General features: G+C 41.0%; 1 protein-coding gene across 2 annotated transcripts in view; it reads left to right on the top strand.

Annotated features, from left to right (window-relative positions):
- sobpa (sine oculis binding protein homolog (Drosophila) a) overlaps positions 1-26,047 on the top strand; it is a 52,817-nt gene extending 26,770 nt beyond the window's left edge. For both annotated transcript variants that reach the window (XM_085342898.1, XM_085342899.1), the window contains 3 exons: positions 13,216-13,311; positions 21,874-23,899; positions 26,000-26,047. In XM_085342898.1, the coding sequence (XP_085199024.1) occupies positions 13,216-13,311; positions 21,874-23,898 (2,121 nt within the window). In that variant the 3' untranslated portion in view covers position 23,899; positions 26,000-26,047. The remainder of the gene's footprint in view (positions 1-13,215; positions 13,312-21,873; positions 23,900-25,999) is intronic.
- Positions 26,048-27,742: the final 1,695 nt, after the last annotated feature.

The following is a 27,742-nucleotide window of genomic DNA, read 5'->3' on the forward strand; positions in this document are numbered from 1 at the left end:
TCAGTGGGAGGGGGCCTTGTGTGAAATTATCCAGAAATGAAAGGCAGTTTATGTAAAGTGTACATATACATCAAAGAAACAGAGTTAATAGAAAATATAGTTTGCACACGCCCCATATAATACATTTTGGAGGCCTCGGTAGGTTTTGTAATTCCGGAATATCTCCTCTGTCAGACTGCTCAAAAGAAAATGTCCAAAATACAAATTTAAATCTTACTTTACACTTTGGAGGTTTATGCAAATTAGTGCATGTTTAATGAGATTAGACCACATTTGCAAATGTAACCTTCAAGTGACCAAGTGGAGTCATTTATGATCCCGGTCGTATAGTTATATGTGCTGTTGTGAAACGATTCCTGACGTGACTTTGTCAGTCTATTGTCAGCTCACTGGTGTGGCAAAGATACCGGAAAGTCGTGTGAGGTCATTTATAGCCCAGGAAATACATGCACTAAAAAAAAACTATTGTAATACTCCACTTCTGATCACTACACTGTAATCTTTTGCAGTGAACTCTGGATAACAGACTGTGAGTAGAAATATCTACAGCTGCAGGAGGAGCAGTAGATCTCCCTTGAGGTAGATAATTAATAACCAAAGCGATGTTAAAAACTGCTTAATTTTATAAAGCCTTTGCATAAAAAAGGCTGAAAATCAAAATCATTGCATTAGAACATTTTAGAGCATGAGTCATGGATAAAGTAAACAAAGGCGTGAATGAAATATAATGAGACTGTAAAATCACTCACTAATACACACTCACTGGCTACTTTGTTAGGTTGAATTGATCGTTATTGCAAATCTCTAATCAACCAATCACATGCAAGTAATTCAGTTCATTTAGGTAAGCAGACATAATCAAGACGACCTTCTGAAGTTCAGGCTGAGCATCAGAATGGGGAAGAAAGGTGATTTAAGTTACTTTAAATGTGTTAAAGCCAGGTGGGCTGGTATGATCATTTCTCATATTGGTGACTTACTGGGATTTTCCCACATGAGCATCTCTATTGTTTACAGAGGATGGACCGACAGTTTTCTGATTAATGAAGTAATGAGAAGGGAAAGGTTTCAATTCAATTCTGTTAAAACCTTTAACTCTAGTATGTTTACAAAATTAAACAATTTGGACTTCATCCAAAATGTCGATATATGTTCTGGAAAAGTACACACATCAGGTAAATGTTGGCTGTTTACGTTTCCAATATACAATATACAAGACTAATGAGCTCTGCATTACATTCTGACCTTATCAATGACATTTTTGAACAAAGCGGAGCTGAAATGTATTGTGATGTGTGTTGAGAACAAATACAAAGAAGCAGCAGTAGTCTTTCCACTTCTCTGCCAGCTCTCCCCATTAACCTGCTCCAGACTTCTGACAGAAATTTTCAAAGCATGTCGTACGAGTGCGGTGACAGCTCCTCATGCAATTAATAGTTTTAGAAAAGTTCAGACTTTAAAACTCAAAGTGAGGGGAGGGATAATATTAGTCTTGGAAAAAATCTTTTACATTACGAGTTCTCACAGTCAGCCTGTTGTTCTGCTGATGCTTCAACATGCCCTTGATTATAATAACAATACTATTATACACTAATATTGTGCATTTCTACCCCCTCAGCTGCAAAATGATTCATCAGTGCAATCAGTCGGCTGCTTCTTCAAAAACACTTCATGAACTCGACTGCTTGATGCGATAACATTTAATTAAGTATTCCACTTTAGCCTAACAAAGCACACAAGCCTCTTCTGATATTTGGCCTGTTAAAAATTAAAGGCATGTTTTGTATGGAAGTCAATTTCTGCCAAATGAATAACAAAAGAGGCAATATCTCAACGTCCAACTTTAAGCTTAAAGTTTAAGTTCTGCATGACTTTTAAACCCAGACTCTGCGTTATTTATTTATTGGTTTATTTTATATGATGTAACTCATATAATCAGGAACATTTAAAGCTCCCAATAATATGAAAAAACAGAATAAAAACCCCAAACAAAACAAATTTCCAAGATATTTCTCAAGAAATACCTCTGAAAGACCACAGCTTGGCCTCTACTAGCTCCTAGTTTACTACTTACAGTCCTACTTACAAGGCTATGAACTGATATTAAAGTAAAGGACAAACCAACATAAAGTGCTTTAGTAAGGTGCTGCAGCATTAAATGCTTGCAGAACAGCATCAATGCACATTGGCAATTATTATGCAAGTTTTGGGAACTCTACTACTGGAGTGCCAACCCAATATCTTTCACAGGTATTCATTTAGATTGAGATCTTGTCTCTTTAAACTGTCCATTGAATCCTCGTGCTCTAAAGATGGGTGGCTTTGTAAGTTTGTAAGTGATGACTCAAATTGGGATAAAAATATATCATTGTAGGACAAAAGCAATGACTCAACACTACTTTATGACCTTTTCCTTTAACACGTACTCACCACCAACGCATGGAGAGTCAGTTCACTAGCGATGCCTTTTAAGGATGCTCAAATATCATTACAGACTGCATCTAAAGAGTGCTCCTCAATTTTTTATGGTAGCCAGTTCCATAGACACCAATGCTAGTGGTTCTAACTTTGGGGTGAGCGTTTCTGTGATGGAGATCCAAGTGTGGCACTAGGTCCAATAATATTCAGCTTTTTTGTTCAGTGGAAATGTATTGTATGTTGGAGGTTATAAGTGGACCCATCCAAAACAAAATCCACTACAAGATTAAGTTGTTTCCATGAGTACTTGAGTACTAATTAGCAAAACTGAAAGTACGTGCGATGCCTGGTTAGCCAGCCTGTTTCTATAGTTTTCCAGGTAGATAAACAATAAATGTGTAGCTGTCGTCTTTTGTTTGGCAGTTAAGTAGCCAAATCTAGAAAATAAATCTTGCAGCTGTCATAGTAAAATCCAACCTAATGTAGCACGCATTATTACTTTATAAATGCTGATTTATGGATATTTTTAAATCTTAAGCTGTGCATGTCACAGTTAAGGGTTTTTGCTGAGCACTTTTCTCTTATCTTTGCAGCAGCAGAGAAAAAAATATACAAACATAGTCAGTTATGTCATGTGTAGTTTAGTGCACATCATGCGTAGTTTATGGTAATATGTTCATTTATATACATACAGCGTGTTCTCAGCCAGTCAGACATGTTGGGAAAAGGCCTGCTCTACCACAGCAGCTCAGATTCTATATTTTGTCTGGCTCTTGCACATTCATGCAGGTCATTTGTGTAAATGATACCCATGTGTTTCTTTTCTCATGCACCCACAAGGTTGGCCACAACAACACAGCCTCCAGGCTTTTTTTTCCTGCTTAAAAAAAATCTCATGGCTTGAAAAAAAAGAGTATCTTATGTCTACGTGTGCTTTGGCTGGAGGAGCGGAGACATGGGGGAAGGAGAGGGGGGATGCAGGGGGTGGGCAGCGGCTCTGGCATTATGTTGCATGAAATATCTTCAGCTGCCTCATCCATGAAACCCAATCCCCTCCTAGGGTGACTATGGCTGCTGCTTTCTCACATCTCTACATAACTCCACATTCTGTAGTGCCTATTTGAGTGTGGCGAAAGATGATTGATAGTTTAACTCGGGCTAATCACTTATGTGCCTGTTTACTGTGCGCCTTAAGCTCCTGGATTAGTTTGTATGGAAGGTGCAGCTTCCTCCCCGCTCGCAGCACTCAATTATTCTGTCTGTCACCTCACACTGTCTGCTCACTTTCATTCTCTTTTTGACCATTCGCTATTGATTCAGAGGCACCACTTGGCTCTTTTTCTTGTTTGGTAATTCGCTGCAACCTAGTCCCTTCCCCGTGCGCACATTATGGCGGTTTGCGTGGTGTACGCTGCACAAACCAAATCTGAGTGGAAAGATGCCAACCAACGGAAAAGTTCACCGAGTTTTCAGCTCCAATCTTGGACAGTTTGGAGGATTAAACTAGAATTAAGGGTGGAGTTTCAGCTGGAGGTAAAAGCTGCTTAACTGTCACACTTTTACACGCAGCTGTATGTTTTCCTACTTTATCTGACACCCACACATACGCCGATAAACAAGCTTTCTCATTGGACACAGTGCCAAGATTAAGTTAGGCAATTAGCAGTGATGGATTACGCTCCGTGAGTGTGAAAAAAGGTGGAATGAGAGCAGGCTCTGCTTTGCATGTACGCGAAACACATTGTCTACAAATCATTTAGGGCTGGATTTTGAATGCAGGAAGCTGTAACAAATGCTTTGCTGTGGCATCAACTGTGATGAAATGTTGCTTGTTGCTGTTGCAATAGCTCCAACAATCTTTTTTTTTTCTTCCATCCTCAGCTGGCTTTGAGTTTCTCAGCTTGAGCTCCTCAAAACACAGTTGGGCTTTAGTTTGTAATTTTGCATCTACTTCTTATCTTTTAATTTTGCATTTGTACAAAATAAAGAAATATTGCTCGCATGCTTGAAAGAAAGCAGGATTTTTGCTTATATGCAGGTTTATTTAAAAAGTTTAACCTATTTTAAAGCAATGAAATCATTTGATTAAACCTTAAACTGCAATATTTGCAATTTCTGTGACATTATTGTACATTTTTGAGATAATTACACCAAATTTCTAAAATAGCTGGAATTATTTGATGGATTTGCTTTTACTGTACTTATTTCTTTTGTTTTCTCTATCTCAAAGCATCAAAGTAAAATCATCAGTGTTAGGTTTCCACTTTACTGTAATCATATTACACTTTACTGTTTGACTAATGTCATACATTACTAAGTTAAATTCAGTAAATTTCATTACACTTACTAATCACACTTATAGTTCTTGTTCTTGATTGCCATTAGAAAAAAATAACATCAAATGTGCACACATCCTGTCAAGAGCTGAATTTTCAAAGGTAACAAAAGCAAGTGACTCCATTTCTGCCCATTAATGTTATTGCAGTAGAATCACTGTGGTCACAGGCCACAGCATGTTTCTGTTACGTGCTCTTTGAGCTGGTTTTCTTCATCTCGGCATTTGGCTTTGTGTTGATACCCAAACACTGAGACAAAGATCTTGTGCATTTCCTTGTTAGAATAAGGATTTGTGCCAGTGTGTGGGACTGTAGCATAAGGTTTGTATTGTTAGCTGGCAGTTATGTGACAGTGTGACTCAGGCTACCCTGCTGAGTATTGCAAAAGTAATGTAGTGAGTGCTGTAATGAATTACTTTAATCAGAGAGAAACAAGAAGCGAGTTACGGCCCAACGCTGGCAGTCAAGTTTTAGGCATGATGAGGACATTTTTTATGCGAAATTCTTGGAAAACACTTTGCTACCTGTGAAGTAATCATTCTTAGTGTTTGCAAAGGTTGTAGGGTATTAGGGTAAATGCCTAAGATCGGATATTAATTGTGTATGTCTTTTTTAAGCCATCATATGCACAATACTCCATCTAATTATCAAAATCTGCCAAACCTACAGGTTTAAGTCATGAGATATATAAAACATTTATGCAAAGCAGTTATAAAAATTTGTGAATCTGTAAGAGACAGAATGCAGGAAGTCCAGTGCTTCCCAGCACTGTTTTGTTACTGAACTACTGCACTTAATAGGTCAATTTTTTGGTTTGTGTGAGGTATTTTAGTACAAATAGTCTACGTGTTTTGTTCTTGACAGTGCTTTGCGCATTCTTTCCTTTTTGTTTCTTCTGTCTAGTGCAGTTTACTGTGATGCATGAACATATTTCCCCCTCAATATACATATGAATGTTCTCTCTTCTTTAAAAAGTAGAATTTTCCTTCCAGGCTAGAAGTCAGCATCTAAAGAGTGTTCACTTTGATACAGAACAGCAGTCAGGCATGCTTCCACAAATAATAATCTGGTAAATAGACACTGAAAACAAGACATTGTGGAAATTAGAAGATGAGGATCAGTGTCATCCATCCATTTTCTTAACTGTTAGGGCTGTGGGAGAGCTGCAGTCTATTCCAGTGTACGCCCTGGGTAGGTGACCATTCCCTCTTACAACCATTCACTCTAGAACGATCGGTTAACCCAACAAGCATGTCTTTGGACTGTGGGAGCCCCATGCAAACACCAGGAAAACATGCAAACCGGCATGTTGCTCAGTGATCATTGCACCACCATGCTGCTGGAGTGGACCATTATTCTGGCAAAATACTATATCTAAACACTTTCACCCCTCTGGTTTGCAGAAAATGAACTTTTCACTTTGGTGTCACTGACATATTCAGGTTTGAAGGTGAATTATAGCCTTTTTCAGCTTATCTATATCGCTTTTTTGAACTTATGAACTGCTTTGCGAGTTTTATCTTTAGACGTGAGAACTACAAAACTATGCATGCTACACATGCTGCACATGTCTCAACTTCTAGCAGAACCAAATGCAGAACATTAGGAGTATGTGGTGTATATTTTAAGGATTTATGGAAACGTGACAAAAATGCACTGCAGGTAGTTTGAAGAGCTTTCTAAATTGAGACAATTAGAAAAATAACAAATTTCTGCCAAACAAATTGAACAGGAAAAGGTTTATGAGGTTTATGGCACAGAAAACCAAAACAGCACCACAAGCAGAGAAAAGTGCATGAAAAATAAATAATCAAATAAAGAAAAAACAATGAGTGAAAGCAGTCGATTACAAGGAGCATAACCTGACACAGGTGGGGAAAAAAAGAAGGAGAAAAAGGGAAAAACGGGACGTTGGGTACTGGAGATATGCAAAGAAAGGTAATTACCAAAATAAAACCGGAGTGGATGTAAGGGAGGAAGGATAGGACAGAGGAAGGCAAAGAGACGGAAGAGCTGGAGACACATGAACATAGAAATATCAAAAAGAATAGCAGTAAAATTAAACAGGGACCAAACTCAACTGATGCGTACACTGAAGACCACGACAGCATGACACATTGCATTGAAATGTATGTTACATTATCTTTGCGTTTCTGCTGGTTTGGTTGTGTTTATGAAGGCTTCAAGCATAGGAGTGTGCAGGGTGATGGTCTGTAGAACCTGTTACTGTGTGAGATTGCTTGTGAGGAATAGATCAACTAAAACTTATATTAGAAATATAAATATAAAATACAAGTTAACTTCTTTGGGTTTGCAGTGAATATTTCTTCAAGCAAAATTGAAATCATGCAGTCTTTCTTGTATATATAATTTCATTTATTTCAAGTCTTTATGAAGAAAACAGCAAAACTGCATGCACGTGAGCCACATAATTCGTAAAAGCATGAAGCGGCTAGGGAGGAAGCCTCCAGTTTGTGTCACACGGGTCGTTTCTGTTGCAGTGCGAGGCTTTTTGTTCACACCATGAAATGCCCCCCCTGGAGACCCCAGACCTCCATCAGTGTCTTTCCCTGGGAGCTCCCTCCAGGCGCGAGGGGGCAGAGTGCCGCTTCATGTCAGCCCAGAAATGTCACATTCACCTCAAACACGCACACGTCTGCTTCCACACAGCCCCGTGGTTGCCTCCCCGCTCCGGCAATTTGCTTTTGCATCTCCACCGCCTGCCGAGGAGGGCACGCGCCCAGGAGAGACGCGTAGGGGGGGCGAGGGTGTGTGAGCATGCACGTGTGTGTATGTAACTGCTCCTTCTGCGTGTACGAATGCAGCTCCTTGTGGAAATTTTGAGTGCGCGATGAAGTGTGTAAAGTGTCTAGCAGTTACGAAGCCTTGAGGCCTGCCTGACACAGCTGCAGGGCACAAAGAGGAAGGTGATTATCTCATAGCTGCCAGCTATTCAGCTCAAATAAAGACAAAAGTAACTCCGACTAACTAGGAGACTAAAAGTGAAGCCACGTACATGAACTTAGAATGTGTTGGTGTCATTTCTAAAACTTGCACTCAACTCACATGAAAAGTGCAATAAAATGTACTTTGTGTTTTATTTGCAGGTACAGTGGCGATGTGCAATTTAGCATTGCACAGCTCACAGCAGATATATTAAGATGAGCATTTGCTGCATTAAAAAATAGAGATTTAGTAGAAGGAAACTGGCCTGCAACATTATATATGCAAAAGTTACATTTAGAGCCACATAAATGTTCAAGAGAGGAACATTGATGCATATGTTGCTGTAAAGAAAGTGACTGGAGGGTTTTTCTTGTTGTTTAAGTGTAAAGATCAGAGCCTCATGCATGCATAAATCTCCAGTGATGCTTTGCAAACAAAATCGAATGGTTTGTCTTTCCAAGGTGCAGAGAGTAGAGGCAAACTTGTCTTTTGATTTGGGGGGGTGCGCCCGTTCACTTCCTTGCCTGACATTTGCATAGTGCCAGGATTGCACCTTCATTTCAGGATTTGGGATGAGCTCTAGTGCGCGCGGCTGTGTTTGTGTTTGGATTTGGAAATGCCTGCCTACGAGCGCCTTTCTTTGGGAGGTGATGGGCACACACACCTGGACGTGTATGCATGCCCAGATGGAGGCTTGCGTGGTGGCAGCTGGTGTGATGTCCCGTCAGGACGGTGGAGCCGGCAGAGAGGAAATCAACGTGCGATGTCCTGCACTAACTAACTAACTATCAATCTGTTTATTCGTCTATCTATCTGTCTGTCCATCTAGCCATCTATCCATGTCTATCTGTCTGTCTAGCTATCTATCTCAGTCCCATCCCCTTTATCTGTGTGGCTCCCTGTGTGTGCCTCACGCCTCGTTCGCAGTGCCAACACCTCATTAGTACAATATGCAAATGAACTGGCGCTGGGCCAGAGGGTCAGAGCACAAACTGGAGGCAGAATAATAGCACAATGGTGCATCTTTTTGTGTATCAGAGAGAGAGAGAAAGAGTGTGTGTGTGTGTGTGTGTGTGTGTGTGTGTGTGTGTGTGTGTGTGTGTGTGTGTGTGTGTGTGTGTGTGTGTGTGTGTGTGTGTGTGTGTGTGTCCAAATGCCTGCCTAAAATTATGTGATTGTTTATGTGTGGTTACCTGACTTTGAGTCAGTGCGATGTGTCCGTACCCAAACTCTGGAGCCATATGTAGGTCAGCCTACACCTCACAGCTTCTAAATAACCATGACCTCATAAACCCTGTCATGAAAGGTTGGAGAAAACAAAATCAAAGTAAAAATACCCCCCCAAAAAATGTGCCTGTTATTTTGTAAATTCTCACAAAACAAGGTTTTCTGTCAAATCTGTACACTGTGTCGTTTCTGGTACAAACAACAGCATGCTTCGTGACTCAAGACAGCAGTATCTTTGCACCAGGCTTGGAATGGGAAACCCTACCTGGAGGTGATGAAAGCAGATGGGAGTGGAGGCAAACTCAATCAGTCGCTGGACTAAAAATGTAAAATATACGCCAGAGTTGCCCTTTGGTATCATCGAGAGATGAAGAGAGCTGGAGGCCAAATTACCCATGACAAATCAAAGGTTGCAGGGAGCAATTTAAAGGGAACATAATATGAAAGAGCGCTACTCAAACCAGCGGTTCTTCTGTCAGTGCACGGGCTCAATTTGAAATGTCAGCTTCGGGGCTGCAAACGGCATGATGTACATGTCTAATCGAGGTTAAATCTCAATTTCTGATAACAGTGTCTCAGCACCCCTTGGCTGTAAAATATGAACTAATTTGATCACACTGGGGTCTACATTATATAAAAGTGCATTTCATTTAATGAAACACAATGGAGCCATTGGGCACCGTGCCAGACAAAGCTTCTCCAATAACCTCTTTGTAACAGAATTGCTCACACCTGGCACAGCAGCACTGACTGCCTCAGTTTTCACACTGCACATAATGAATGACTCACAGGGTGCAGGAGAAGGTGGCTCCTTTTCCAGCTGGCGCAAACATGTAAAGGAAGTTTGTATTTTAAAAGCATTGCCATGGAAAGTAAAAGCACAATAGCTATTCGGGCAAATTAATCACATTATCGTTATTTGAGGTTGTATAACTAATAGATAGGTTACTGTAAATCCTACAGTTTAAGCCCCAGTATCTTTCTAATCAGCTTTAGCATATTTGGAGTCTGCAGCATGTTCAGATGCATTTAACCTGAGCTAATCTGATTCATGAAGAATGTGTGCCCATAAATATGGAGTAATTTGTGTATGCACTGAATGTTTAAAGCACAAATCCCAGATTCATCATATTTTATTTACGTTTATAGCATCCTCAGCTCACACACGCTCACACACAAATGAATAGCTTAAGAAAATAAGCTAAACCGCCATCATTCCCGAGGGAAAACATTAGAGGTTTGCCTTTTCTGGCGTCACATCTTTCCCCCGCCGTATCCTTCAAGGTAAACGTGTTTCCTTATATAGCAAAATGTAGCCGTGACAGTATTAAAATTACACATGGAGGTTATGCTCCTGATTCTGATGGTAAGAACAGACTTGGCAGGGACACCAGTTTTTCTAAATGTTTTTTATGCCTGTTGGGAACATCTCTTTGGTTTTGTTGTCCGGTTAGAGCGTTAGCTCGTTTTTGTCGAGGTATGTTTCCGCCTATTGAAACCCGAAGATCAACAAATTATATATTTTTTATGAACTCCTGTGTGAGTCTCTGTGTCATTTTCTTCCATTCTGAGATGATTACACTTAGCTAGATTAGGAATGCTGACACCATGAGTGAAGTGAGTAGGTGGATCGTCTGCTCGGTGAAAACAAAAATAAAACTTGTAAAGTTATTTTCCATCTTTCTCGTTAGACAATTTGCAAGATGGAGGTTATGCAGATCTTTTCGCAGTTTGACACTACTTATGTTATAATTAAATCAACAATGGTAGGACTAATAAATGCTAAGTTTAGCAAACATAAATACACATAAATCACATTTTCTCAGGTCAAGTTAGTTTCATTCAGTAAAACATCTTTTTGCCTTCTTTGTTGAGTTCTGTTAACTTTTTCTGGCTTAAGGTTTATAAAAAACTAACGAGCTTGCTTTCCGCCATTAAGATTATCAGCAGAAGAGGAAAGATTGATTTCAGCCACTTGCGGGAAAAAAAGCAAAAACATATGTTCATTGAAATGCATGAACTGATATCATTAGCTAGCATAATGGCTGTGTGGGTGTGAGCAGATTGTACTTGCACGACATCTCCCTCGCTCTTTGGTTTAGTTAGCTCGTGGCACCTGTTAAGGTGGACCACCCTCCACCTTCCAGTACAGTTACGCCAACCTCATGTTATGTCATTCAGTCATTACAGCAAGCAGAGTGGAGGGAGCTCTTTGAGGTTGTCTTTGTTATCATTCCAAGCCAAATATATCAGAAACTTTAGCAAACGGCCACACCGAAATTTAACTCCCTAATGACTCAAATTATTGACACTTATTGTTCTTGCTGCCTTGGAGCAAATGTGACCACATAGTTTTCCTTGGAGTAATAAAGTATTCTGATTCTAATAGCTGGTTTTGATTTTAAGCTAAAACACTGTATATGTGCCCTAAAACCAGTGACCACAACAAGGTCACAGACCACACCTTTACTATATTAAAGTCTGGACATTACAGCTAAATTTAAAAATGTTGGATAGAAGAGTAAACCTGGGAGGAGGCAAAGGATTATTCCAGGAAAATCCAAGTAGCTGACCTGCAAGGTGAAAACAATATCAGCCTCAGTGCTGCAGTTGGCAGTATATTCAAAGGGACAAGCTATTAAGCAAGTAATGGAAGCAAGTTATTCATGTAGAAAAAGTATTGGCTGAAATGTCTTTCAGACATTTTTGGTGTTGTTGTTTTTTTTTCTTAAATTAAAAATTGGGTTAAAATGAGGTGAAATGTATGGAAGCCCGTTTCCACCACTTAGGGACAAAAAAAGGATCCATAACTCGAAATTTTGAGAAAAGTAACTCGAAATTTTGAGTTAGCACTGCCAATCAGTAATCTACGTGAATGACCTCATTTCCTTGTTACCCAGAAGCTGAAGCCCTCAGCTACAAATGCTACAGCTAAGCTACCAGTATTACATCCAGTCATGAATGCACAGATTGCTGAGTATTTTCAGCGTGGCTTCAAAAATGATGAAATCCTTGTGTTATTAGCTGAATCACATGGCGTTACTATCAGCCAACATACTCGCGAAAGAGCCAATTTGTTGCGATCCTGTTTTTAGTGCGCGAAAGTGACCTCATTCTCGTAGATTACTGATTGGCAGAGCTAACTCGAAATTTCGAGTTAATAACTCGAAATTTCAAGAAAATAACTTGAAATTTTGAGTTATGGATACATTTTTTTTGTTTTGTTGCTTTTTTAGTGGCGGAAACGGGCTTCCATAGAAATGAGACAACGCTTCAACCTTCAACAAGTCTCTGAATCTCCTGAATCATCCTTCAAGGTAGGATCAAAAGATTCTGAGAACTGAGCTCCATAAAATTTTAAAAGCTTGCCTGTTTTAAATTTGACTGATTTCCCATTCAAGGTCATCTTCTCGGGTATGTCCTGGCAGTTTTCAGCATGAGTGCTATTTCAGCATTTCTCAGTGTAAGTCCAATTTGGGCCCCTTGCAGGCTGAACAGTGTGAACATGAACTTGGGAATTTCATTTGGAAGATCATTGACAGAGCTGAAGAGTGCATAGTTTCAGATTCTAAAGGCAGAGCGTCAGGTGAGGAGCAAGACTGACGGCATGCACCCTGAATTCAAGTCCCCGGATTGAGACATCAACATGGGGTTTAGCTGTAATGTCCTGAGGTCTCAGGAAGACCAGGGAGTGAGTCCTTTTTGGCCACATGAGCACAATCCTTGCTCTCCACCTGGACATGTCACTATGATATTTGTTCACTGAAAATCAAGTTGAAGGATTACACACCAACTGGAACGGTACAGGTGTGAGGGGACACAATGGGAATAGCACTCACTGAGAGATCTAAACATAAAAGCTGAGGTGCACAAGAAGATGTTGTTGGAGGGGGGATCACCCAAAATTCAAATCAGATAAACCTTTTGATTTTCATTGACCTGTTCTCAGAACTTTTTGATCACACCTTGTATCTTAGATTGATGGGTGTTAAATAGGCACAATTGTTTGCAGCATTTTAACTGCCTAAACTAAATGTCTTGCACACGCGAACTGCACATACACACCTGCACACTCACTCGCTGTTTTGTTTCAGAGGATCCTTAACCCCTCACCCCTCGCCCGCCCATTGGTTTGATCACAAACCAATGGCTTTTCACCCATTTTACAGTCACCATTTCTGTTCATCTTTCTCATTGTTTTTTTTTCCCATTTCTGTTTCCTTGTTGCCTCTGTTCACGTGTTTATTTTGTCCATTCGTAAAAAGAAGCCATTATTTCTCCCCCCCAGGCAAGAGACGACGATGGCCTCGGTGGGAAATTACCCCTGCACAGCTTTGCTCAGGACACGCCCAGGCTTGTCTTCAAGACAAACAGCGATGTGCTTGTAAGGACCATACCCATTTAATGCCAGACAAGAGTTAAGCTTAATGGCTTCTGCACAAATATGTTTTGATGTTGTTCTTTGTTTAAAAATATGTAATTTTCAAGTCATGTCTGAAATGTGCCTGGGCTGGTTTGTGTTTGAGAATTACTGTAAAAGTAAAGCAGGCTCTTCCTCAAACCTCTCCAAACAAGATGCTGCACAAGATGCTTCACTTAAACGTTTCCATTTGTTATGTTCTGAACTTTTTTCATGCTTTACCATTTATTTTGCCCATTTTCATTTTTCATGTAGTGAGCTGTGTCAGTCTTTTTAGGAGCTGTCAGACACATGCAGTCTCACAGTTAAAGCAGGTGTATAATATTGCAATAATAGCAGTGAAGCTAAGTTGGCTTTACTGAATAATATTTATTGGAAATGTTGATATACCTGTACATTTTACAAGTACATGCCCATATCCTGCTCTGCCATAAAAGTGCCATTTCAGTCCATTGTTAGGTAATTGCCAGGCAATGTGATGGTGCCAAATATATCTTAGAGGAAGGATCATGGTCAGCAAGAACACTTAAGTTAGTTGTGACATTTAAACAATGCACAGCTAATGCTATAGAGACTCATGGGACCAGGCAACAGTTTTCCAGTCTTTTGTTGTGCCGTTGTGTTGAACCCATATGAATTGTAACTTCAGTTTCCTATTCTTGACTGACAGAAGTGGCATCAGGTGTGGTCTTCTGCTGCTGTAGCTCATCTGCTTCCTAGTTGGATGTCTTGTGCATTCAGAAATGCTATTCCTCATCCTTACCTAGATTGTAAACAGTGGTTTTTTGAGTTACTGTCACTTTCTTATCAGTTCAGGGCAACCATTCTTCCCTGACCTGGCTGGATCAGGTGACCCTGAAGCCTCCCTTAGTTATGCTGCAGTAGTAGTTATGCTTCCCATGATGCACTGAGTGTTTCTTATTCACTCACAATCTGTTTATACACCTCTTTGCATTTAAACATGACTTGTTATCAATGTTCCCTCTAATTTTTCACGTGTCTGAGCGAACACACAAACTCCCTGAGAGGCCCCTTGGACCACTGTGAGCAACAGCAGACGTGTGCACTGTGGTCACGCCAGCATTGAATCCATCCACGGTTTATTAAAATAATCAAATTACAGCATTTACATTTATGTTGGACTACTTTTAATTAACTGCTTTAGCCCCACTTACAATGAAAATTTAAAAAAATCTTGCTCATGACCTGTGTAGTATTTTAACACTATTGGAAGTTAAAATAAGAGAGTCCTGTAACTCTCTTTCTCTGCAAAATACAGTATATAATGACCAATGTTGGGCAATTAATTCTTCAAAAAAAATTTGTTATGCAAAGTAGTTATGCAAACAACAAAGTTTTTTGCAGCTATTTACGTAAAAATGCAGCCAAGGCGTTTTTTAAAATAAACATTTCAAACTATTTACAGAACAATCAGCTGTTCTGCATCAAATCTGATGCCACACAAATGATTTGTGCCACTCCAAAAAATAATTTCTGTCCACTATGAGATAAAGGAGAACAACAGCCTGATACCTGCAGGCCTGACAACAGGAGATGTAACACCTGTAACATTCAGCAGTCATCTCATTGTTCTGACACACACAACAAAACTACTGACTACACTACACACTAACTACACAAGATTTGCGCTAAAAGTCTCAAATCTCTCATATCTCAAAACACCTCCGTCACTCCTGAAACTTCCTCCCTTCCTAAACAACTAAATGCGATGTTACCATATCATTTTTAATTGGTCGACATGGTACATTTTTCCACCAATAGGAAAGGGTGGGGTTTTTTGGTTTTGTTTTTGCTCACAGGCTTTCGAGTGTTTTCCTTATAAAATGCCGCTTTTACCGTTCCTTCCCACAGTAAATATAAACAACGACAGTATTCAGGAAGAGAACCAAACATTGCACATATTTTTATCATAACTCTGGTTTTATGTGGCCTATCAACACAATTTAAAAACTGGTATAAAGTCCACACTTTTTCTGTCAATTGTTCCGTCTGTCCTTCATTACCGTGGCTTCACTCCACATCAGCCACGCCGCTTTGCTTGCTAAAACACCGGTGTCGGCACATAAGGACGCTGTCATAGCCTGTCAACGACATTGATTAGCTGCGTGTATACGAATGTGAATCACATCATTGGCTGGACTATGGGATAAGGTGGCATCGTTCTAATCCCATACGGAAGCAGCCAGTCACTTACTGACTAACACTGCAAAACAGAATTGTTAAAGTATTAATTTTAATTTCAATTCAGGTTAGATTTTTTTTTTTTTGTGCGCAACGCAGATTTTCTGTGCACAGAGACCGTGCCAGCAGTGCGCAATTGCGCACGTGCGCAGCTTAGAGGGAACATTGCTTGTTATTAGTCTTTGTCCCTCTTCAGCAGTGCATTTTTGTCCCCTCTTCCTCCCCTCACCTCCCAACCACAACAGCTGGCTGCCCCTTCCTGAGCCTGTATCTGCCGGAGGTTTCGTCCTGTTAAAAGGGAGTTTTTCCTTCCCACTGTCACCAAGTGCTCGCTCAAAGGGCATCATTTGATTGTTAGAGTTTGCTTTCTGTTATTGTAGGGTCTTTACCTTACAATACAAAGCGCCTTGAGACGACTACTGTTGTGATTTGGCGAAATAGCAGTAAAATTGAATTGAACTGATGTCTGACATCAACTTTGTTGATGACGCCCATACAATATATTTTTCTCTTTTTCGGACCATTCTCTGTAAACCCAAGAGATTGTTGCGCGGGAAAATCATAGTAGATCAGCTGTTTCTGAAATACACAAGTGTACCTAACAAAGTGGCTGGTGAGCATATGTTGCAATATTCAAGTTTTGTGGATATAAATGAGATGTTATTATCAAAAAAAAAAAAGTAAACAAAAACTGTATGTTGTCTTCTAAAATCTTCTAAAAAATTCTGCTAAATATAAATAAAAACTATTTGTAAACTTAGTGGGCTTTCAAATTTATCACAGCTTCTGTCACAGCTTCTATATATATCTATATGTCTGTTGATAACAGTAATGTTATGTTTCTAGGCAGCTAGAGTGTACCGAGTTTGAACCTATGTGTAGAACACTGGGAGCTCCAGCTTCTTCCACAATTGAAAAGTGTGTTAGGTTAATGCCCAGGACATTGTTGCAAAGGAGATTCTTTAATCTCGAGAATTTCACGTGTTTGTAATGCGAAACAGGTGTACTCATTCATAATATTTTATTGGACAATCTTCCAGTCTCCCATTCCAGACACGTGGAATCATTTTTTAACTTTTGTATGTTCAGGTTTTGTTTCCTAACGAATTTATTTTATGTTGACCAACTAAAGGCTATAACATTTACTTTAATACAACATGCTTTTGCCTACACGACATCAGCTACTCAGTACCAAAGTCTTTGCATAGTTTATAATCAACTAAAACCAAAGGATCCAGTTACATCAGAGCAAAGTGTCCATCTGCAAGATTCAGTCTAGCGCTGATCATACAGGACTTGGTCTTCAAGACACCAAATTTTCTCTTTAAACTCTTGTTTTATAGAAGCGCCAACTGTTTATGTATCTACCAGATACAATGCTGTCTGACAGACTGTCTGGAAAATGCAATATTAAATATTACTGCATCTCCACTCTCCCTCTCTGTGACAGCTGGCTTTTCCCTCCACCCCTCAGTCATTCAAAACAACCATAAGAACTTCTGACTTCAGACATGGCCAGACGTATACCTCTGAAATTGGCTTTTTGATAGGCTGATCAGCACTACTTACGCTTGCTTACCTGACGAAGAAGCTATCCTGAGTAGCTTGTTAGTTAGGCTTGAAAATGGAGGTAACAGGCAAAATAAAAGTAACTTCTCCTCACTGAGAAGCAGTCTGATGCCAGTTCTTCAGATTAGGAAGATGTTGATGTTTAGCTGTTAGATTTCGAGATGTATGCAGGGTCACCTTAAATATTTCCACTGATTAGCATTCAGTGACTACACTACATATGACTGGTGTATAAGTGTGTAATTTTCTCATGACTGAGAGGCATTCACACACTCACCATGTCGCTTACTTGGATCTCACTGTCCATAGCTGACAAGGGAAGGACTTTGAAGACATGTTTGACAAAAAAGGAGATGAATGAATCTGTGCTTGTCCAGATCCAAATGAATTTATGTATTTAAGGGTGTGGAAATGTATCTCCTGTCGGTAAACGCCTCAAAGTTAAACCTTTCCCCTGAAGAGACTCTAGTGAACTGTTCACCAACAGCTTTTTCTCCAGTTTGTTGTCTCAGTTTGCTATGTGCAGGCTCTAGCCTCAAATTCATCACACAGATATTACAGCAGTATTGATTTTTCCCAAACCCTGCAAAAAAAAAGAAGAAGCATATAACTGTGCTTTCTATGGAAAAGCACCGAGTAGATATCTCATCTCATAGATCTCCCGTCTGCTGCATTGACATTCAAACACAATCCGCCAGGTCTGCCTCGTCTCTCTTGCAGCTGAAGTTATTTTACTCGCCGTGCGTGCGTGAGCGTGCGCTGTGAAATATAGCACAATTGAGCTTCACCTGGCCAAGTGAGAATGGCCTTTGTGTGTCACATCTATAATGACTGATGGGATGGCTGGCTGTGAAAAGAGCCACCTCACAGAGAGTGCGGTTCTCCTGCGTCTTGGCTTTTAGCTGCAGTTTAAAACTTTTCATCCATTCAGGTTTTGATGGAGAAGTCAGGTACACTATGTAGTCAGTATAAAACACTGGGAGAGGATCTGTACCAGATATGTTTCCTCTTTTGTAAGCCAAGTAATTATAACCATTGCAACAATGAATGAGGCAACTGGAAACTGATAGTTTGGTTAATCATAGTAATAAGTCCACATGTTGCAGATGGTCTTTAAAGCCTTGCCAAAGTTTAATTTTCTTGTGTAAACATCAGTGTAAGCTTTACACTGTTTTCTTCTTCCAGTGGACCAGGTGCTTTAAGATGGCAGTCTGTTGCAACATGATCTAGTTTTTGGACTAAATCCACAGTACAGCCAGCTCAGTGTTTCTGTCCGCCTCTTCTCAGAATCTCTGATGAACCCAAGCCGTCACGGGTGGATACTTTGCTGCAGATTGTTTGGAGTGTAAAATAACAAAAAAAACCAAGCCTTGCTTCAAGCACCTGGTTCATTTTCATGTGTTTAATCTTTGTGTTTTGCACTTTGTGATTGTGGAAGCAATGTGAGAAGTGTCAAAAGAATCGCATATCGACCTTAACAGGGCGGGATACCCAAGCCTGTCCCTTGATGCACTTTTCTTGCTTAAACCTCCTCATTTTCAGCGAACCTCTTCATCATACATATAAAACCACTTCAGGCACCACAACCTCTTATGAAACCTTACAATCTCTGCACCGTCTGAAACTCTCCAGCCTCTTAACCCGCTGCCACCTCCTCCTTCGCCTTCCTCTTCATCTCCTAAATCCTACGTATCCTTAGAAATCTGAAGCCCCTGCCTTATATGGAGAATCTAAACTGCCAAAATCAATAATAATTTTTTTAAAGCCCTGGCAAAATGAAAAATTTCACAAATTATCTTTAAAAAATGTGACGTAAGTGGATATTTTTTATTTAATTTGCCTCTGTATGTGTTTTTCTTTGTATTTATTCCTTTCGTTTTAAATTTTATACATATTTCTGTTTGATGAAAGGAAAACAAAGTCAAAACAAAACCGAAACATATACAGCAATAGAAAAATGTTAAAGAGTAAATGTTAATAGAGATTAATAAGTAAATAAGTCAATAAATAACATGGTAAACTAAACGAGGAAGCAAGTAAATATGAAGATTCTTACGTTAAAGATGATAATTCAATTATAAATATGTCACAGTTTATAAATTTGTGGATTTCTACATTTATTTCTAATATTTTGGTGCATTGCATAATTGCAATATATTTCTATATTTTTAATATTTCGGCAGTTTTTGTCCTCCACAGAATTAACCTTTTCTATTGGGTCATTCTCTTTGAATGCAGCAAACTAAATGCTGTTTATTTATTGCTCTAACCTCTGAGAATGTCTCAAATCCCCTCACAAATCACCTCACCTTATGTGTTCATTTTTTTCTTATGCACTAAAACATGTCGCTGACTAATGTGGGAATTCCTAAAATTCCTAAAATTCCCTAGACTCTGGATTGGGTCAGAGAGTCAGAGGAGGGAGAACATGTCGACCACTGGGGTGCTTGTTTAGAAGCCGGATAATTGTTGTAATGCAAACGGTTAAACTACACCGCCGATGCTGGTTCGTTGGCCACGATGGAAATAAATGACCATAATTACATTCAACTGCAAACATCTGTGTGCAGGAGCCGGGAGAGAGCGAGAAAGAGAAAGCACAACTCCATTAGCGTAATGCGCAGTGAAATTTCACTCACGGTGCAGAAAGTCGTTAAGTGCTCTCCATCTGTCTTTCTGAGTCGAGGAAATTTTCAGCACATTTATTATTTAAAATATCCTGGGCATACCATTATCAAACTCAACTTGTGAGAGCACCTTTTTGACTTTTACTCAGTCGTTAAAGCATGTAGAATTCAAGGGACTGACATCCGAGCGCTTCCAGCGCCGTGTAGTTCAGTCTCTGATCTGTTTTTGCTGCTCTCCGGCTGCTTCTCTCAAACTCGGTTCAGTTTTTAAGTTAGAGTGACACTCTCTAATGACTGTCAAATGCAGACTTTTGCCCTTTTCGTGAATGCCTCTGCTTCAACCAGTTCACCTCTGATGTAAAGCACATAATCGAGGCAAGCAACCTGATGTTTTACACATGTTGCAGTTGAAGGACAGCACACTGTGTTTTCTTTTTGAAATCCTGGCCAGTGCTGCAGTGCATCTGCCCAAAAGCCCATGTGAGTCCACTGTCTTTCAGCTGCTGCCAGACACTTTCCTGCCAAATAATCCAATGTTGCTATGCAGCTTGCAAAAGGAGTTTATCCACCTTCCGGTTGCATCCCTCGACTTATTAACATTCAGCAGGGGGGCTTAAGGGTCTGTGTGATGGATGGATGTCGTTGAAGGGTCTGACAACTGATTAATGCCTTAATTATCTCCAGCGAGGACCTGCCACTCCTCCCAGAGCTGACAGAGTGAGCTGTGTGTGGCCTGACGAGTAACTCCGTGTTCAGGGCTCGCCCACTGCTATCTGCTCTACCAGGGTCACATTCATTTTCCTCCCCTCAAAAAATCTGCACGTTTTGCACTAAAAAAGGTGTATAACGTTGATGAAACAGTGCAGCAGTGCGTTTTGGGATCTTTGCCATTGCGGTGACTAAGAAAGACAACTTTTCAATTGAGCCTCCACATGTTTGGATCCAGCCCAGGTTTGCATTCTGCATACAGAAGCAATCTCTGAAGTCGAGTCCATTTTTTGAATGTAAAATGTTACTGTTGACTTACAAGGCTTTATGCAACCAATCCACCTACTATATCAAGGAACTATTAACCCCTTTATAGCCATGTTGCCATGTTACATCAGCTCTGCTTTAATAGGTAGAAATCTCAAGTAGAGCCATTTTGGCATCTGATGCTGCTTTGTGTGAGTAAGAAAGGAGTCAAGAGAAAAGAACAAAGAGGGGAAACAAACAATACAACATAAAACACCTGACAGGAACTGGTGGCAGAAATCACAGATCAGTTACATGCAGCTCTGGAGATACAGCAGAAGGGTCCAGGGAGAGAGGAGGATGCAAAATTATGCAGTATATAAATATAAAAAAGGCATATGAATGCATGGGTCCCAAAAGAAATACACACTTTTCACGTGTAGCCGGCTTTACTTGATTAACTGATTTTAACTGCAATCTTACTAATATTGCAGTCACTTTAAGTAAATAGTTTTCAGCAAACAACTGTGGCTTTTAGCCAAAAACCTCAGAGCTCGACTGAGAAAAATAATGTTAGAAAATGTGAACGTTTTGCACCAAGCTTCAGCCATCACCTGCAACCTATAAAGATATTTAAAGTAAAACATTTCACCACCCAAAGAACAGCACAAAATTCTGTTATTCACCCATTTACCCATTACACCAATATACAGTGGTCCTTCTACCGTTTAACCTGATTTGACTTGTTGACCCACAATTCAATACCAGTGTGAGGGAAATCGTCTTTTTGTGTTGTGCTTCAGGCGCTGGTCTTTATAGCCAACAGAAGGTGTAAATGGGCATTTCTTGTTAAGACAGAAGGTTAAAGGCAAAGTCACTTCAGCAGCTGAACGCCATTATGCGAGCATAAGATAGAACACATAAATATGTCGAAAGCAGAACTTCAATGTTAAATGTTTCTTTTTTTTCAGCAGATCTGTAAAAGTATTTACAATCTACATCAGCTTCCTTAAAAATAATCTTTCTCTAATGAGCTTCTCTACAGATGGTGTGGAGACTAAGCGTCTTCCCCACATTTTTCAGAGAATATTTTGTAGTGGATCATCAAAAACAGATCAGGAGTCCTTTGTATGCAGGCTGACAGGTGCTTATATATGTGTGTTCCTTTTTGCAGGTGTGTGACTGGTGCAAACATATTCGCCATACTAAGGAGTACCTGGACTTTGGTGCTGGTGAGCGGAGGCTGCAGTTCTGCAGTGCCAAATGCCTGAACCAATATAAGATGGACATTTTCTATAAAGAGACCCAGGCTGCCCTTCCTGGAGCACTGTGTAACCCAGGACACGGAGCTGGAGGGGAGGGTAAGCCGGAGTGCAGTTCAGGAGTGCAGCTGCTCACTCCTGAAACCTGGGGAACGCCGCTAACGGACCTTCGACGTAAAGCTCCCTCACCTGGAGGGCCTTCCGCCACCTCAGTTTTGGCCCCTTCCACATCTTCAGCTGCCTCACCCTCAGACACTGCAGCTGTCTGCTCCCCATCCTCCTCCTCTTCAGTCAAAATCCCCACACCCAGACCCCATGAGAGCCCCTCACTTCCCCCACCACCTGTTCCTGCTCTTCACCCACCAGTCGGGGTCCCCTCTGGCAGCCCTCCCATGGTGATGACACCCCGGGGACCCATGCCCCTGCCTCTGTTCATGGAGCATCAAATGATGCAGCACATCCGCCCCCCATTTCTTCGCACCTCTGCCCACCCAGGAGGACCCAACAGCCCGCTGTCAAACCCAATCATTCCTGGTATTGGTCCACCACCACCTCCTAGGACCCTTGGTCCTGCATCAAGCCCCATGCACAGGCCTCTGCTATCTCCACATGTCCACCATTCATCTAATCCCAACCCTGGCATGATTCCCCCACACCCTGGAATCCCCATGCCGGGCCTACCGCCTTTTCCCCCAGTCAACATGATGCCCAATGGACACATCCCCCTGCCCCCAATGATGAACTTTGGCATGCCGTCCTTGGCTCCATTGGTACCTCCCCCAACTCTCTTGGTCCCTTATCCTGTCATTGTACCCCTCCCGGTCCCAATTCCTATTCCAATCCCTATCCCCTTCAACCCCAAATCCTCCAGGGACCGACCTGAGAGTACTGGTTCTGTCCGAAGTGCTCCAGAGTCCTCAGAAGCTTCAGCTTCTAGGCCCCACTCTCCAGGCTCCTCTGGAGGTGATAGAGGGAGCCAGAAGATAGAGCCAGCTGGAGGGCGTGTCTCTCCTGTGCGGTCAGAGAGAGGAAGGACAGTGGAATTGACCGTGAAGGCAGAGGACAACTCAGGCAACCTTTGTCTCAGCAGTGGCCCTGGATTGATGGATGGGGTTATTGATCTAACAGTGGGCCAAAGATCATGCCAGCAGCAGGTAATTCACAGGATTCTACCTGGTGTCCAGGTCAAAGTAGAGCCAGAGGCAGATTCAAGATCTCCACCAGCTGCTGAGCTGGGCAGGGAAGGGAAGAGCCATCGTGATGAAGGGGAAGGGGCTCTGCTCTCACAGGAACTCCTCAGTGCTGCGGAGCCAGAAGGGGCCACACACCCTAACACACTGGAATCATCAGCCCTACCTTCCAGTGCTCCCAGCAAAGCTTCAGTGAGCCAGAAGAGTCCCCACTATTCTAACCGTACAACACCACCCTCACCAAGTACAGTACGGACCCAGCCCCCATCTTTACCCCAGCACCAGACTAGCCCTGCTGCCCCATGTAATGTGATAGTCAATGGTACAGGATGGCATCCACTTCTCACGCCTGCGTTCGAATCTGACCGAAGGGGAGAGGCAGGAGAAGGAGAGGCAGAGAAGCACCCAGCTAACGGTGAGCTTGAGCGTGAGGCGCTGAAAGAGAACAATTGTTCCGTAGGTGAATGGGAGCCAGGGAAGCGGGTCTCAGCACAAGATGAGATGGGTAACACGGTGGAGGGTAAGCCAGATCCTGACTCCAACTTGGAGGAGGGTGAGCATGCCTACGCCCTACCGCTGCTGTCGACCGGAGGCTGTGTTGTCATACAGCCTGTGCCAAAGCCCGCCGCCGACAAGACAGCCATCCTCTCCTGCTCCATCAGCGCACCGCTATCAGCCGCTGGGAGTCCTGAGCTCGAGCCGCCGCTGAAGAGGAGGTGTCTGCGAATTCGCAATCAAAACAAATGAGGTGAGTGTTTTCCCACAACCGACTTGAAATATAAATTCAAACATATTTATTCAGTGACATTTCATAATTCACAGTCGGGGGTTTATCAAATTAAGAGTTGGTTTTAAAAGTCTCTTACTCCCGAGGGTGCATCTTTAAACTATTCAAAATGACTCCCTTCAGTTGAAAATGTTCTTTAACAAGCTGTTTCATATTTATAATCTTCACATCTGGAAATCTCTGGCAACCGGATTATTTTGTATTTTGTCATTTTGAAAAGACATAATAGGGTTGATCACTTAATCAGAATTTCAACAATGTGATGCTTGATTCAAGGGCAGACTCGGTGTGCCCTCGTGCAGTCACAGTGGAAAGGGTCAAACAAGCATTAGTTGAATTATTACCTCCAAAATAATGCCAGAGTGCAGGTTCCCTGGCATTAAATCCACTGTGACAGACGGACTGCAGGTGATGTATGAGATTGTCACCCGGAGGGGCACTCGCAGGGACTGGCACTGAAAAGACTCTAAAAGGGTTAGTGAAGCAGGAGGGAACCTGACACAAAGCCCATTTGTGAAAAGATGAAATGAACCAGCACACCTACAAGGTGGTGTTAGTACAAGCAGGCTGTGCACAAGGAGGGCCTTGTCCTCTTAATATACAGCCAAACCATTCTGAAATAAAACCTTAAGACTCAGCAACATCACATAAACAAATACATTTATCCTAGATGTTAGGAGCATTTGGAGTCATGTGATTAGCCAACACTCATTTACCAAACATACATTTCCACATGAGCTTGCGCCTTGATGTCATTTTACAAGAGGAATACCCGTCTTTGCTTTACTGTGACTGGCAGTATATGAGCTTCGGAGTTTGAATGAGGAGCCTTTTATGCCATTAATGCCAAATTTAATGATGCAATCCTCGAGTTATTAATTAAATGAAATTGTATTCAAGAGCAATTGAAGACCAATTCAGGTTGTGGTAACATGAGGCGAGTGCTCTGAATAAGATTAATTGGTAACGACAAAAGATGGAAATCAAGCCCCCTGCACACTCAGCGCTGCTAAACGCCAACCAGCAGCTGAAATAAACAGAAGTGATGCGCTGCAATCTGCAAGTACTGATACAGTAGCAAAAATATGGAGGATCAACAGTGCCTCCCTCGCTTGCTTTCTGGTAAATGGTTGCGCAAAATAATAACCAACAAAAAAATCATTTAAGTTCTGAAGAAAAAATGCAATCAGGTAAATCCATTATGCCTACATTTATTTTAATACTCCTTTTTTTAAAAATAAAAAAAAAAGAATAACAAAGTACCACAAAATCTATTTATTTTACTCAATATTTATTTTCCCATTTGGTTTATTATTTATATTACTTTGATTTTGATTGTTTTGTCCGTTTAATTTATTGATTCTTTTTTGGGGGAATTTAATTTCACTTATTTTTAAAGTTCCATATTTATTTCTGCATTATTTTCCCTTAGAATTTATTCTCCTCTTGTTTCTCCCAACCTAAATAAATGACTCCGTAATTAAACAGAGAAATTCCAGCAAATAAAAAATAGAAGCTAATTAAATTCTAAATATTAATTCATATATTTCTCGAATTGATTTATGCCTACAATAGTTTTTTTATATTATTTTAGTGCACCTGATTGCATATTATTTTTAATAAAGTCATGTATTTATTTTTTATATATATTTATTATTTATCTAGAGGGTTTTGGTCCTCCATAGTGTGCAAAATGTGGAATACCATATCTCACCTTGCCTGCAACATCACAAGGCATTCATTATGAAATATTTAACACATTATGTAAAATTTATTCCAATAGAGACGCAGAAGCTGAATGTTTTATTCTTTATTTGCCCAAAAGTGTCCTCAAGCTGATTCTGATTGCTGGGAGAATAAACCACAAATTAGGAAGTGCTGTTAAAAATCTGCATGTTCCTTAATTTGGCCCTCAGTGGTTTTAACACCAAAACTGTCTTTGCTCTGAGCATCCTCCACTCTCCCACTTACCTTCAAATTAAAATACCTTGAATTCATGCATCAGCTTTGCCCGAAAACAGCTCTGACTCCGTCTAATTCTCCTCCCACTCTGCTTCACAGATGGATGCTCTGAGGACCGCAGTGCCATCAACGACACTCACTTGTCCACCCCCCACCTCCAAATCACACACACACACACACACTGTCCTCATCCTTACCCATCGTCCAGTCTACCAGCACCACAAATCGCCTTTGATGACCGATGAGTCCAAACAAACATGATGATGTGTATCATAGCCAAGTGGACTACTGTTGTCTGTGCGACAGACACTCTGATGGCCACCAGGACCGTTTGATCCCTGAACTGAAGTCAGTATATTCCTGCAACAGGAGGAATTTACCCCACTGCTCCTCTCCTCATTTAGAGACTCTCAGCCACACTGCCCCTTTAGACTTCAACCCACCCTCCCCTATCGAACAAGTACTCTCTGTATTGTCTTTTTACTATGGAACGCACTGTAGTGTCCGATATTCAAATCTGCTGCTTGAAAATTACTGAAGGAGCCCCTAAAACTGAAACGCTTCAATCCAACTTTGTGCCACACCACAGGTATAAAATCTCTGCTCCTGTAAGTCTTATTTTTATCACTTGTCACTGAGCTGTAGAGGCATTAAAAATCAACTTGGCATTTGCTTGTTCACCAGAAATGTTTGCACATAGATGCCACACCGGTTGCTTCAGTTCATGGAATGATGAGTCAAAGCAGGCGCCATATTGCTGAGGAGGAGCCAGACTTTTTAATGCACGTATGTCTATGGAAGCAGTAGATACACAATTAAATACCAGGATGATTTAATGAAATTTCAAACTGATTTTCAAGCTATTTGATTTGTCATTTCCCCAGATTTTCTGTTGATAGTTCCAAAGTATCAGATATTAAGATTACAAATCTGCAGCTGCTTTTCTGTGATGTTCTGACTCTGAAATGTAAAAACTGATGGGATTATATCATTTTCAAGAGTTTACTGTCACCTTGAAATATGAGCTGGAGACAAGTCATTTGGCTCAAGTGCTGCTGTTCGTGAATGCCTTTTATCTTTTGGGAAGGCACACACACACAAAAAGTCATTCTGAATGCTCTGAATGCTTCTGGAATGACAATTCATGCACACTGTAAGTCAGTTTAAAAGAGAGTTGCACAAAGCAGCACAAAAGTTTTCACGTTACACAGGAATGGCTAAGAACACATAGTGAGTTCCCCCGAGCATGATGGTGTCTGCAGAGATGCATCTCTCAAGCCCAGATTTGGTATCTGTGTGTTAATGCACGTGCTTGTTCACAGCCAGCAAAAATGTCCTTGCCAACCTTGTCACAAAGTTCTGGGTGAATCCAATGGGATTAAGAAATCTGGGAAATCTTTTTTTTTTTTTTTTATGGATGGGGGCATAAAACCACCTTCACATATGTTGAGAAATATTCTGGAGATAACCTTCACCAGCAAGTAAGTGTGTGGGTGGAATCGTGCATCTCTGCCATTTTCCGTTGGCATCTGTCTATTTGCTCTCCACTGAATTCAGTTTTAGTGTTACACAAGGATAAGATGGAGCTGTCCTGATAATCATTCCTATTATTGACATTTTCTCTACCCTCTGGAATGCTGCCCGTGTGCTTAAACAGTAATCTTTGCTAGTAAGAGTAATAACAGAGAGCATTTCAAGGCTTACTTGCACCACCAAAAGAACTGAGATGGCATGGCAATGTGGAAGCATCCTCCAGCCTGCAGTGGGTACTCGCTTCCGCAGGCTAGTACTTAATCTTTTCTATAATACATTACCAGTGATGTTTCTGTCATGGGTTAGTTT

The sequence above is a fragment of the Diplotaxodon limnothrissa genome, linkage group LG19, assembly GCF_057381915.1.
Source record: "Diplotaxodon limnothrissa isolate DT_005_m linkage group LG19, D_limnothrissa_male_GT1.1, whole genome shotgun sequence".
Lineage (NCBI taxonomy): Eukaryota > Metazoa > Chordata > Actinopteri > Cichliformes > Cichlidae > Diplotaxodon > Diplotaxodon limnothrissa.